The sequence below is a fragment of the Trichomycterus rosablanca genome, chromosome 22 (assembly GCF_030014385.1).
Source record: "Trichomycterus rosablanca isolate fTriRos1 chromosome 22, fTriRos1.hap1, whole genome shotgun sequence".
NCBI classification, from domain to species: Eukaryota; Metazoa; Chordata; class Actinopteri; order Siluriformes; family Trichomycteridae; genus Trichomycterus; species Trichomycterus rosablanca.
Window position 1 is genome coordinate 16,389,904 of NC_086009.1, and position 14,350 is coordinate 16,404,253.

Consider the following 14,350-nt stretch of genomic DNA (forward strand, 5'->3'; position numbering starts at 1 on the left):
ATTTCCTGACAAGCCCGAACTTGCTAATAAAAACACTCGGTACAAGTTTATACAAGTTAAAAATCAGTAATATTTTATTTACGTTTGAAAAGAACTCCATTCGTTTGTCCGGCCCTTCAGCCATGTTTATTTTTCTGCGAGAGAGGAGCACCTGACCAGCAATGAATTCTGGGATTGTCTTGATCACTAAGGAAGCATCGGATGCGCACTCATTTTTGAGTGAAAATAACGTTGAAAAGTTAAGAAGTGAGGATTTTAAGGCTTCTAGGATTTGGAACAGCCTCCTAATCGGGAGCGCGCACAGGATGACGTAAAATGCGTCTATGTAGAGAGAGAGCTAGCTTTTCGAACACACCCCTTGTCTGCAGAAATCCGCGAACCAGCGAAAAAGCCGCGATTTATATTTAGACATGCTTGCAAATAAAATCCGCGATAGAGTGAAGCCGCAAAAGTCGAAGCGCGATATAGCGAGGGATTATTGTACATTTGCAGGTTTTTCTCTGACTTTTCCATGCTGATCAGGATTATACGAGCAATATATATAGAGCACCGCATTGCCTTTCTGGCCAACATTCACGCAGTTCCTTCGTAGGGTTTTCTTTATCTTATAGGTAAGAACACCAGAGATTGCAAAACATTTCCTTAATGTCCAGACTGCTCATGGCTAGGATGAAAATAGAGCAAAAGGAAGGCACTTAAGGTCGTACTACAATTGGAAACATCTGACCTGCACATGATGCACCTTCAAAGCACCACTCATTTCAGGAATACTGTATGTACTAATGTGTATAAATTCAGTATAAATTCCTTATTATACACATGTAACGCCACTCCTTATTTGACCCTCTGTTAATCACGACGCCTGCATGCTGCTTGTTAGTAAAATATCTCAGAGGATATTTTTACATGGCTTCAATATTTAAGGCACCACAACAAATTCAAATATAAAAAGAACTAATTCCACTTCTGTGCTGATCCATAATCCAGATTCAGTTACCAAAAAGCCTGTCAGGTATCCACAATACATGGCAGAAAATGTCTCTCATAGTCTGATGAGGACGGCTTCTCATCCCACTCCTCATCATCATCATCATCATCTTCATCATTTCGGCTCTCTTCATCGCTGCTGTCAATCACCTGGCTGTACTCTTTCCTGTTATGAGCTAGCATGGAATCACTCCTCTCCATGCCTCTAGATTCTTGCTGCCCTTCTTCCATGTCCCCTGTGAGTTCTCTGTCTTCCTCTGGCTCAGACTGCAGCTCTTTCAGTTCAGGTAACCTGACTATCTGTTCATCGTTCTCTTCTGGTTTAGGGAGTGGAATTACTTCTATTTGAGAGATGGGTAAACTGTACTGTGCTGAAATGGAGTTTGACGACTCAGGCCATGAGTGCCAGAACTGTAACACACATGCAAAAAGCAAGTTAGCATGGATGCATTAAGAACTACTGAAACATCTTGTGCACATCTTCACTTTTATTCATGACTGTGTCTTTAATATTGTATAAGAAACAAAAATGTGACTCAGTATCAAAGGTAGATTTAAAGTTTTTATGTGTACCTGTGTGATATTCATGCACAAATAAATATGAGATTTGATATACAGCAAATATGGTATGTATTCAAACCCTTTGACTTTGAATAAGTATTACTGAATAAGTATTATATCCATTTTACCCACCATATTAATGACATAACAAGTTCAATACTTTTTAGATGCTCTTTAGGTAACAGGTATGAGGGAACATGTCAGGCTATTTGTATTTCCCAGCCAGTTGATGTTGCTGTTGCCTTTCACCCCTCAACCAATTGTGCCTTCTGGAACAGGCAAGGCTCTGTGGTAGTGGTGGTGGACAGGCTAATGCATTAGACCAACCTTGAGCCATTTCCCAGAGAGGTGTTGTTATACTTCTATATTTCTGAGTTTGTTAAAGCAGGAATAAAGTCTGCAGTAATGACCACTGTGGTAGTATAGGTGGTACTCTGACCTGATTACTCATCTGTTTAAATGAAGTACTGTTGATTGGGTCGGGAATTCTGTTAATCCATCCAAACAGCTTGGGTCGAAAACTAGACAGGTGAAAATGGGTTTTAGTTTAAATATGGAAATGGTAGCAGCAAACCTATTTATTACAGAGGAAATATAGTATAAAAATATAGTTTCAAACTCAAAAGGTCTTTTAAATAATACCAATAAAAAGAGTAAATAACTTGAATACTTACCAGAAAACAAAAACAATGAATAACCCAAGGATCACTAAAGTCAGCACAACAGGAACTACTATAATCGGCACTGAGATGCCATCTAAAAAAATACAGAAACAATTGTGTTAAATAAAACAGTAATATACTGTATATATACAGTATATATAGTAAAAAGAGATATGCTGGCCTTAACAAAGCTTTTACTGCATCTTCTGATATAATAAATATAAATATGTAGACAAAGAACTTCTGAAGTGAGTCTATGGTCACAGTTACCTGGGTGGAACAGAGCCTGGCAATTTACTTTTATATCCTACCATTATTACTCAATGGATGGTCAGCGTTTGGTGTGCATCACCAGTATCACCATTAAAAATGCAAGCAGGTTTTACACTTTATAACTGATTAAAATAAGTCTCTGATTCGAAGTCTGGCTTTTTATCTTTATTATTGGGGTTGCTGCAGGAATACCCTGGACAGTGGGCTAATCCATCAAAGTCCTTTGGCCACCCCAGCGCCCTCCATGAATCATCCACTACTCATGCAGGCGGCTCAACCAGCCAGCTGAGGTTGAGCCACCTCAACTTCATAAGGATTTTATCTTTACCAACAATCACTAATTATTAAACACATTTCTAAAAATCTAACAGTCAACCCAGCCAAAGACATAAATGTTCCAAGGTGTGACTACACTGGTGCTCAGTTTTATTTCAGTTTCATAAAACAAGCAGAACTGCTGCTTTTAGAAGTTGTGCAACAGTAACAGTAACTAAAAAAGCAAACAAAAAAGAAGACATACACACATCCATTCGTGCCAAGTATTGTTAGAATTTTGAACAGAACATTGTTTAGAGTTTACAAACAAAAACATCCAGTGAGCAGCAGTTCTGCAGCTTTGGATTCAAGCAATCAGGAAAGGAAACTCCTGAACTCCTGTCTAAGCAGACAATCCTGAATGTGTTTCAGCCACCCCAATTGCTAACAAATGTGTGAAATCTATCAGATTAAAGCGATGAATGGTCAATGCAAACCCAGTGAACATCTGTGGGATGAATTGGAACTTCGTTTGTGAGCCAGGTCTTCTTGTAAAACCTCATAGATCCATCTTTATACTGGATAGGTGCATATTTCCGCACCCATTGTGTGGAAACCCTAGCCAGAACAGAGGGTGCTGTTATGGCCACAAAGGAAAGTCAACTTTTATAAATCATGGTCTTGGAATGGAATGTCCAACAAGGTCAGGTGTCCACATACTTTTGACCATATAATGCACTTAATTAGGAATTAGGATTTGGAATCTGGATAAAACAGCCTGGACATGGTTCATACAATAACTCCCCCACTGCAAGGGGCAAATTAGAGAACCGGGAGTAAACCAACACGGAATAAAGAGAACATATCAAACTCTACCACAGCCTGCTGCACTCATGCACTGTCTTAACTTTGAGTTTAAAGTGGTATTTGTGAAAGGGACATATAATGTCAGTAATGAGATCTTGTAACAGAAGTGAGAAAGGGAGAAAAGATACCAAAAGCATTTGTGGTGAATGTGGCAGATGTTCGCTCTCCCACCCCGGCACTAGTCACAGCGCTGATCCACACTTCACACTCCTGACTACAATTTAGTTCAGACAGCTGGTAACTGCTTTTATCGAAGTCCACTTTGTGTTCTGTGCAAAAGAAAAAAAAACTTTTAAATACAGATTGCCTCAGTGCAGGTTGACCAATGGCCTATAAAAGTCTGAGTGCATTATAAGACATTACAGGAAATAACAATTCAATTGTATATTTTAATTTTTCATTCCATTTTAATGTTTAATTTCTGCTTTACTCTTCTCAGGGTCACAGCGGGTCTGGTTTCCGCAGAAATACTGAGTGTAATCCGGTGCCAATCCACCGCGGGGCCTTCCATGCTTACTAGATATTGTGCTTCACAATGTGCCACTCATTTTGAAAAAAAGAGAGAGATCTAAACTGCAAGCAGGCCAGTTTAACAAATGCACTTTCTTACTCCGGGCATTGTCTTGCTAAAACAAGAAGGGACTGATTTGCTTTAAAATGACCTTGGTCCCCATCTGCATTTAATTACAGAAGGTGAAATACACTGGACAGTGCTTTGGCCGAGAGCGCAGGTTAAGGTGATAAACCACTGTGCGACCATAATTTTCATACTGCTCGTTAAAGTGATTGACGTTGGTCCTGCATTATGTGTTCTTGTTTGGTACACAGACTCACCTTTTGTGTGATTATTGAGGCCCACTATGTAATTCAGGATCCGTCCTCGGCTCTTGCTAAGTGGAACGGGTGTCCATGTCAGAATTATGCTGCTTGAACTAATTCGTCTAAATTGGATGTCTCTGACTTTTGGAGGAACTAAGAAGAAGAAAAAATGAGCATGATTAAAAAAACTGCTGTAAAGGTAATTACCTCATTTTTTAATAAATGTGTCACACTAACTAACTGCCTTTTTACTAGACTCGAGGCTGGAGAGGCTAGAAAGCTTTAATGGAACATTTTGTTGTCACTGAGCCACTGGAGAAAACTTAATCTAAGTAATCTAATCTAAGTCCCCACTTTTTGAAGTCAAAAGATAATGGCTTTTTCTTTAATATTCTTAAATATGCCTTTGTACCCATTCACAATGACTGATATGCACTAAATGGCCAATAAATGTGGACACCTGACCATGAACTTGTTGTACATTCGAACTCTTATTGGAGCTATAAAATCATTCACACTTTTCTAGACAAGATATTAACATGTGGATGAGAAGTGCTGGCTCGTAACTGACGCTCCAATTCATCCCAAAAGTGTTCTGTGTGGTTAAGGTTAAGCTCTGCAGGCCGCTGGAGATCTTATACAACAAACTTATCAAACCATGTTTTATTAGACTTCAATTTGTGCATGGGCACTGTCATATTGGAAGAGGAAAAGGCCTTTCCCAAACTCTTGCCACAAGGTTTTTAGGTTTTTAATTTGATACAGTTTATTTTATACATATATTAGAAATGGACGTCGGTGAAACAACTGACCTGAATTAAGATGGGTGTCCACATGCCATATAGTGTTTTCTTCCTGGCTGTTCCAAAATATACTTAAACCTTGGCATACTGTTCCTGTATAAACTTTCGGCTGTTTACTTGAGTAACCAATATGGCTCTTAACAGACACCTTTATCCAAAGCGACCTACAGTACAGTGGTGGCAGAGATGAAGCTTGAACCAGTGACCTTCTGATTACTAGTCCAGTATCTTAACCGCTAGGCTACATCGTTCCATGAAATGATGTTTTACCAAATGTCCTAGAGCTCGTGTTGTTTTACGATCTGTAATCATTCAGTTTGACACCCAACAGCGATTATAAAAGGATAATTACTTTCTTTTAAGTTTTAAACACTTTTTTAGTGTTAATTAAATCATACCTCCTTCAACAGTGTAGGCAATAGCAGACTGAAGTAAACAGCTACAGTTGTTGACAACAGCAAACAGAGACACGTTGTAGGCTGTGTAGTTTGCCAACTGACCTGAAGGACGAAAAAATGTAAGGCATGAACTACACCATAAGTCACAATAAGTCACAATAAGCTGATTTATAGGATTTGAAGCATTCTGCTGGTACAACAAGCTTACTGGCTCATTACCTTGGTGATCCAAGTATAAATCTCGGTCACGTCACTGGATTGTTCAAGTACTTGTGAGGCTGAGGTAGCTCAATCGTTAGCGGATTGAGGGTTTATATGCCAGCTCCGTCAAGCAGCCACTGTTGGGTCCTTGAGCAAAGTCATGGGGTGGTTAATGGATGACCATGCACTTGTTGGTGAAGCCGTGTATAGGACAACAGGCCTCCTTTTAACTCCTGACCTTTGAACTATTCTTTTAAGGGAAACTTTAACAGCAGTTAGCAAGTGCTTTTACCCAAAGCGATCACATAAAATTCAAGCAATTGAGGGTTGGGGACTTGTGCAAAAGTCCAACAGTGGCAACTCAGCCTGGGCGGGGTTCGAACCAGAGATTTCCAGTCAATAGTCCAGTAATTTAAGCAGTTGCTCAATACTTTGACACCCCAAAAAGTCTGATAATCCTATGACTATCCTACATTTTATATCCCTAGTCCCATTGCTGAAATTAATAGACATTTCCTGTCAGTGTGAAGATGGTTTGATGGTGTGAACATACAGCAAGCTGCCATACCGTGCACAGTTCTTACTTCTAAGTGTGACAGACTTCCGGTTTTTGTCCACTCTGACCCAGTTCAGGCATGAGGTGTGAGGAAGTCCTACAAGCTTATGCTGCACTACATATTCACGCACGTTCTCAGCAAACTGAGGAGGCACTGACCACGAAACGTTCAGCTCCTGACCAGCTCCTGTTACATTTAACACACCGGTTGGTTGCAGCAGACCTATGAAAAAAGAACACATAATATAAGCATTGCTAAGTGTATAACAGTTCTGAAGGGCAATTAAGACATGGTTTGGAGAGCTTGATGTAAAGACCTGGTGGCCTGCAAACTCCATTGAGCCACTGTGGTGCTGAAAGGGAATATTTTTTGCATGCCAAGCCTTCTGGTCCAACAAATGTGCCCAAACACTTTAAAATCTTGAAAAAAATACTCCCCAGATGTCCATGGTTTTGGATTGGGATGTTCAAAACGCTCATGGTCAGGTGCCAACATATGTTTAACCATAGAACGCTGAAATTTGCAGTGATTTATGGCTTCAGACTTAAATAAACTGGTACCAAATTAAAAACTGCTGTCGTTCTTTGTCTTGCACACTTGTCACACTGAATGATTTCATCATCCATGTAAAAAACAGCAGATGTTTCTAATTTCATGACCTGATTTCTTCACAATACATAATACCCAAATATGAGATTCATGAAGAGGTTTGAAGAAGAAAATCACTGCTAACCAGGAGCAACAACAGTGCTTATCTGACTTCTGTAAAACACCTAGATAACCCAAACCTTTGACGTTTTCTGGTCTGGTACCTCCCTTAGGCACAGCCAATTATTCCTAAGCTAAGACTTGAACTTTCTTAGTGCAAGATCTCAGCAGTAATGGGCAAGTGCATTAGACCACTGCATTGACTGAGTGTTCCCGTGTTTTTAATAAATAAAGGCTAGTGCTAACCATTTTCTCCAGTTTATATAATACCACACTGTTTTGAAATGCAGCCATGATTTTTAACACGCATGTATATACTGTACCAGTACCAACAACTTACCAGTTCTGGGCAGTGCAACAAGTGCCGGACTTGACCTCCCCTGTGACGTGTTAGCCATCACATGAATGCCTTTCACGTCTGTGATAGGAATGCTGAGATGGCAGTAATAGAAGCAGCGTTGGTCCTGATCCTGAGCGCACCTCCGAATGCTCCGGTGAGTATGTGAGACCATGCTTGCTTGTTTTGCTCCAACCGTATTCATCCCACATTGGAAACACGTCATTTCAGATCCCTCTCTCACTGCTTTATCCATGTTTAACTCCGAGCCATTGGTCAGCGTCACTGTTACCACATAGCTGCTGATGTTGCCTCTGGCCTGCTGTTTGGGCATCTCCTAGAGAAGATAAGACAGAACAAAACAAACAGATTCTGGCTGTTTGCTGACCTCTGATTGGGCACTGATATGCTGGTCACATATAGAAAGTAGCTCTGATGAAACCACAGAGCAAAGCTTTAGGGAGCAACATACCTTCCAAAAGACGGTACAGCTGGAGTCATTCGAATTAAGATCACAGTCACTCCAGACATCAAGCTTTCCAACTGGAGCTGCAAACATATTTTAAAAAGAACCAAACTCAGTTTAATGCACTGAATTGTAGTAAGAAAGAAAAGAGTAGGCCAGGGTGCAACGAATGCTAAAGAATGAAGCTGCTGTGTGTTTCCTAGTTCGCTGACCTTCAGCAGGAGTGTTGACAGAGTAGACTGAGCTCCAGTTACTCATAATAATGTTCTCTTCAGGATAGTCAACCCAGCAGCGAACACGAAACTTATATGTGGTGAATGGCAGGGTGTCTTCCAGCAAAAAACTTCCCTCGTAAAATCCTTTAACCTACATCCACACCATACACACACACACACACACACACACACACAGAAATCCTGACACATTTTGTATACAGTATTTACATTGGACACATTATTTAAAGAAATGACACACCATATCAATATTGTATATATAATGCACTGGCCCATCACAGCTAAAGACGGTGCTAATGACCTTGCTTAATGTCTAAATGTTTAGATGCCATGCCAGAGGAAGGATGGTGGAAATGGGTTTTACTGCATCTTTGTAACTAACTGTCTGTTTGAGGTGCCTGTTTAGTGTTTAGTTTTTAACGCCATGTCTGCCCTTTGGAAAGGTCGTGATCTGTCTTTTATTTACTTATTTCATTTGACTTAGAGAAGTTATGTCTGTTGTCTATGTATGTTCATTTAGATGTGTTGCTTCACTTTTGTTAATGACAGGAATTTTAGGAGTGTTGTTGCTTTTGTCTTGGTTAAGAGTTACTTTATGTTTTTTACTTATAAGATCTGTTGTCTTTCATGGTTATAGATGATACATTCCAGCATTAAATGTTTTATTGTAATCTGTGTTTGGCATGTTGCGCAATATGGGACAGCTTCGCCTTTTATCAGGTCCCAATGGTTTTCGAGGTAGGTCTTCATTTTTTCCCCAATAGTGGGATTAGCTTCGTACAATTTATTATTCTGGTGTGTGTTCCAGTCGTTTTGCCATTTGTCCTTGATATATGAGTTATTGTAGGTTTGATGTCCATTGGTGGGATTTGGTACATTGGATCCGGTATGCATGTGGCCTTTTTTGCTGCTTGATCTGCTCTGTCGTTGCCCAGGAGCCCGCGAGGTGCCTGTAATAGCGATGGACTATTTGGCGTGTGCTTAGTGTTGCTCTCTGAACGCAATATGCTCTTTGGTGGAAACCGACCCTGACTGACTGTGCATATACATATATAAATGTGTGCACATACTGTATATATTCGGGGCATGCTTAGTGTCGCTCTCTGATCTGAAAAGCTTAGTGTGTCTGTCCTAACATGATGCAGCTCTCTCTGAGACTCCACTGCAGGTAGATAAAAAAGCTCCGTGTCTGAGGCGGTTTCAACCCTCCACTGCCAGTGCATGGGGCATTGCAAGCAGTATGATGAAGCAGATGACAACTATGACATCACCTAAAAATCCTATTTTGGAATCAAAGACATCAGTCGTCTCACCTCGGTCCAATTCTGCTCGCACTGCTTCCGGTACTGAACCTCACACTGCCACTGTGCTTCCATTTCCCAAAGAATCTCCAAGGGATTAGATGAGTGAAGTGTTATGTTGGGAGTGGATGGCTGAACTGAAAATGATCGATGATGTTGGAAAGTTAAAAAACAGCCAAATAAAGTCGTGAAACTGAAAAGCTGAATAGGAAGTGTTACATGTGAAGTGTGAACAGACAAATGTAGGTGTGATATTAGTGAACTCACTGATATTTTCTGTGTTGCAGGTTACAAAGGGATCTGACTTCATGTAGCTCAGAGCAGTTGAATCAGTTACCCACACTTTGATGTAGGAATAAGTTGAGTATTCTTCACGAGGGATAATGCCATGGTGCCTCTCTCCAACGTTAATGTAACGACTCTTCCTGCATAGAAACCATACATACAGATAAGACACATGCACACTATAGGCAGCTTAGAAGCTTTACATTGATTATAAACAATTCCAGCATAATTTTATTCTGGCTTATATTAAATAAGTCAACAATCTAAAACATAGACATGCAAAGTAATGTCATAATGTAATGGAGTGAACAGCTTTACCCTTCCATATCATCCTGTTGCCAGTGTAAGGAGAAGTTGGTTGGATTTATCGGGTTGGGTGACCCTGTCCAGTGGCAATGGATATTTCCTTCTGCATTACTAATTGAGCAAATAGGAGGAGGATCTGCAAGGACAGTAAAAGTGTGAGAAGTCTGTTACAGAAGTCCCCTTAGACACCTCACATAACACTGTGAGAGCACAAGCATAAGTGTGCACAAACAGGAAGTGTGGTAGGTAGGTGTGAAAGAAGTAGGCCCACCAAAACGCACATTCATGGCAGCACGGACTTTCACAAGTCACTTTGAACATGCCATATAGGAGTTTCATAAAGTCTTAAGGTATTCAGAATTAAATAACCGGCCCAAATCAAAATTATCAAATCAAAAACTTATTTGATTCAGATTTATTTAAACAAATATTCAATTAAAAAGAATAAAAAAATTAAGACTGTATTATATTTGTATAACTAGTGTAATATGACATTTATTACATTTACTTAACAGTTTTAAAGTAGTCCATTCAATATTTTTACTAAAAAAAAATATGATTGTGCTTTAATAAGCAGGACTCACTCGCTTTGACCCAGTGGTATATGTGTGTGTGTGTGTGTGTACTGACTGCAGTTGTGTTGTGTTAACTATGTACACAGAGCTAATTACAGGTTTTGGTGAGAACTGCTTCGATATGGTTGTAATTCGGCATTGCACATGACTAAGGTTTGTGACACCCACTCAAAGATCGATACTTACAGCCTTGGCGTACAGTACAGTTTTGAGGTGCGTGTCCTTCACAGGGCAGCATGCAGGTTGCATTCTGCATCTGTTGCTCGTCCATACGCCAGTTAAAGGTTGCATCTGTGCGGCTGCATTGAGTCAGTGAGACACGCGCCGCTACCTCAGGGACGACAACACGCAGGTGACAGAGTCCACAATTCAGCACAGAGCTTGGTAGATCGGCCCGGCACTCGACTGACACATTGTGGGTGGAAGCTGTAACCTTATGCCACCAGCACTTGATGTTAACTTCAAACGAGCCTGCATATTAAAAATTTAACAAAATTAAAAAAGTGTTGTTTCATTTTCAAAGAATTAAGTCATTTTTTATGTATTACAAATTCAGCAGATTACATTTGTACACAGATCAGATGCTTAAAAATTCCACGTAGAAACGTATGGAGGACGTGCTAGGTGGCACCACCGCAAAGACTTGATTCCTGAGTTCCAGTTACATGGTGCCAGCAGCCTGGCCAGGCACTCAGTACACACAATTCGCTGTGTCTGAGGGAGGAGAGGTCGTAGCAACAGTGACCTGCCAGAATGAGTGTCAGAAGAGTATGGCATATTCCTCCATGGACCTGCTGAGACTCTCTGGGAAGAATCTGCTTGGCCAAAATAAAGATGCTGCGGCCGTCCTCTATCATCAAGTTTGTCTTGTGATAGGCAGATGTCGGCAAAATGCACAGGGAAATCAAGCATGTCCAAACCGGGTAACAAAGAAAAAAGAAATGGTAGAGGATGAAGAAATGTAAACAAAGTAGCTGCTCCAACAGTTAAAATGTGATTAAAAGAAGTCTTTATATAATCACAGATTGAATCACAGGTAATTGTATTATGTTGCATAACCATAATGGGTTATTTTGGACAGTATATTTGATTTTTTGTTTGTTATGTAACTTACATAACATGATACTGTATAAAGATTATTTTTTGAGTTTATTTATGTTATTAGGATTTTAACGTCAGGTTGTACACACTGGTTACATTCATGACTGAAATGTTACTCATTAGACAAGATTCATCAGTTAACAAGTTTAATGTTAAATACAGTCATGGACAATTTGTATCTCCAGTTCACCTCACTTGCACGTCTTTGGACGGTGGGGAGAACCGGACGGAACTCCCGGAGGAAACCCACGCAGACACGGGGAGAACATACAAACTCCACACAGAAAGGACCCGGACCGCCCCACCTGGGGATCGAACCCAGGACCTTCTTGCTGTGAGGCGACAGTGCTACCCACCGTGCCGCCCGTCTTGTTATAGGCAGAGGTCGGCAAAATGCACAGGGAAATTGAGCATGTCCAAACCGGGTTTGTTTGTTTGTTTGTTTATTTTATGGTTTAACGCCATGTTAACACGTTGGTCACATTCATCCAAACCGGGTAACAAAGGGCCAAAATAAGAAAAGAAAGGGTGGAGGATAAAGGAATGTAAACAAAGTAGCTGCTCCAACAGTTAAAATGTGATTAAAAGAAGTCTTTACATAATCACAGACTGAATCATGTAGGTAATTGTATTATGTTGCATAACCATAATGGGTTACTTTGGACATTTTTGGCAGGGGGGGGGTATTGTGTGGGGTTAACTTACATAACTTGATATAAGGATGGTGAAAATAGACCCCAAAGCAACAAATTCATAAATAATGCAAATACATAAATACAAATACAACTCAATACATACAAATCTAAACTTTTGCTTTATTCTCCTTCGTACTGTGTGGTTAAAGTGACTTGTAATGACAAACAAACGTGAAGAATCAGTAAACGAGTGTGCGGATCACCGTTAGCCTCCGTTCCTCCAGCGCTACACACCGAACTGATGACAAGCCTGATGATTTCAAGCCTGACGCAACTTGGGAAATTCCTCCGACTTGTAGCAGCAGTTCGCTTATTTCTACGAGTTAAACGTTTAAAGGAGTGCAAGAGTTTAAATGTAGCTCACCTTCGGGACAACAGAGGCAGGCGGGGTATAATATGAGGAGAGGCAAAACTACATAGTAAGTTAGCCATGGTGCCATCCTTCATACCGTCATCCGTCCATAAGCCGCATTACTGCCAGTCCAGACAGAAGTTCAGCCCCTCTGCACACTTACTACACACTCTAATAAAAATTTACATTTAGAATAGCCTACAAATGTGTACTTTAACTCACTATGGAGACTAAAAAACATTTGATTTTTGCCACTAGGTACGAGAAACTAACTACACTCCAATCTGAGTTACAGATGACTAACCCTCTCCCTCGCCCCGTCTAGTATTTACACATGCTCAGTGTGGACAGCACCATCTCAACAAAGTTAGGGGTGTCCGAAATTAAAATGTTTTATATACACACAGCAATCGCCATATACACTCTATTAGACACAATATAAAACCTAATTAGAGTGAAATAATAACTACCTAAATCCAAGTCAACCTATAAAACAGCTAAAGTTTTATTTGTATTGTTACATTAAGTGAGTGAATTCCCTACTTTGGACCAAACCATTGTCGTGCACAAGCCCCCGCTGTGGCTTTCCGTCAGCATGTCCGCCCTTGCTCTTACAGAAATAAACGTGCTGTTTCGTGTCAAAGTACACTTCATATCCGATTAAACACGAGGGTACAAAACCACCGACTTTGCTCGACACGTGCGCATACCTGGTGGTGGCAATCGGACACTGTAGATGATGTTATAGTAGTACATGGGTTTTCCACTAGGTATTTATTACGCATCTCATTTTAAATCCACGTGTCTCAGCCAAAACAAATCCTAAGAGGTGTAATACGTGAAAAGTTATGTAGAGCACATTATAGGCTTTCAACATTGCAATAACAGTTTAGGGAAGGCCCTTTTCTGTTTCAGCATTACTGTTCTACAGTGTACAAAAAAAAAGACATGAGGAAAGATTTGGTTGAAGGATGCTCCACTGGACAGCAGAAGGCACTGACCTTTGCCCACAGAACAGCTTTGGAATGAAGTAGAACATCAATTGATGCTTTGTTGACCAAACCAACCATACAAATGCTCTTTTTTTTTACTGACTTGGCACACATTTCCACTGACATACTTCAAAGTTTTATGAAAATCTTTCTTAGATGAGTAGCTGTTGTTATAGCTGAAACGATCACATAGAGGTCACACTGTTATAAAGCCATTTGTTTTTAAAAGGAAAGTCTAACAAGCTTATGGTCAGGTGTTTAAATACTATATACAGTGGACCCTTGACTTGCGAATTTAATTGGTTCCGATATTGGATTTTTCCCATACGAAATAATGTAAATATAATTAATCTGTGCCAGACCTCCCAAACCACCCCCTTACCTAACCTTTGTAATTTTCCTAAAAGGTCTTTTTTTATTATAAATACAAGTATGTTTTCCCTTAAATCTTAAATTATAGAATAGACATTCCTGTAATAAACAATAATAAACAAAAACACACACATCACATTTCAGTACAATACGTGTGCTGTACCATACACCATAATACATTTCCTTCTTATTTTTATAAAATGTATCTACCAGAAACAACAATAACTCTCATATTTCTCTATTA

General features: G+C 40.0%; 1 protein-coding gene across 1 annotated transcript; it reads right to left on the reverse strand.

Annotated features, from left to right (window-relative positions):
- Nucleotides 1–46: 46 nt before the first annotated feature.
- Nucleotides 47–13,006, reverse strand: il12rb2l (interleukin 12 receptor, beta 2a, like). The gene is made up of 15 exons (XM_063018852.1): nt 12,755–13,006; nt 10,781–11,065; nt 10,032–10,155; nt 9,696–9,853; nt 9,441–9,565; nt 8,107–8,260; nt 7,901–7,977; nt 7,432–7,765; nt 6,411–6,605; nt 5,626–5,727; nt 4,440–4,577; nt 3,734–3,874; nt 2,223–2,304; nt 1,988–2,069; nt 47–1,398 (listed from the first exon to the last, which is right to left on the reverse strand). The coding sequence occupies exons 1-15, from the start codon at nt 12,828–12,830 to the stop codon at nt 1,009–1,011; spliced, it is 2,463 nt and encodes an 820-aa protein (XP_062874922.1). The 5' UTR covers nt 12,831–13,006; the 3' UTR covers nt 47–1,008.
- Between the last annotated feature and the right edge of the window lie 1,344 nt (nt 13,007–14,350).

Bases quoted from the DNA above. Each gene is read 5' to 3' on its own strand.
- il12rb2l (XM_063018852.1), bottom strand. From the start codon at position 12,830: ATGGCACCATGGCTAACTTACTATGTAGTTTTGCCTCTCCTCATATTA. The intron at 10,156-10,780 runs GTAAGTATCGAT...CTGTCCTTGCAG, and splicing joins CTGTACTGTACGCCAAGGCT to ATCCTCCTCCTATTTGCTCA. The intron at 2,305-3,733 runs GTATCTTTTCTC...GTATTTTTTTAG, and splicing joins ATTCACCACAAATGCTTTTG to ATGGCATCTCAGTGCCGATT.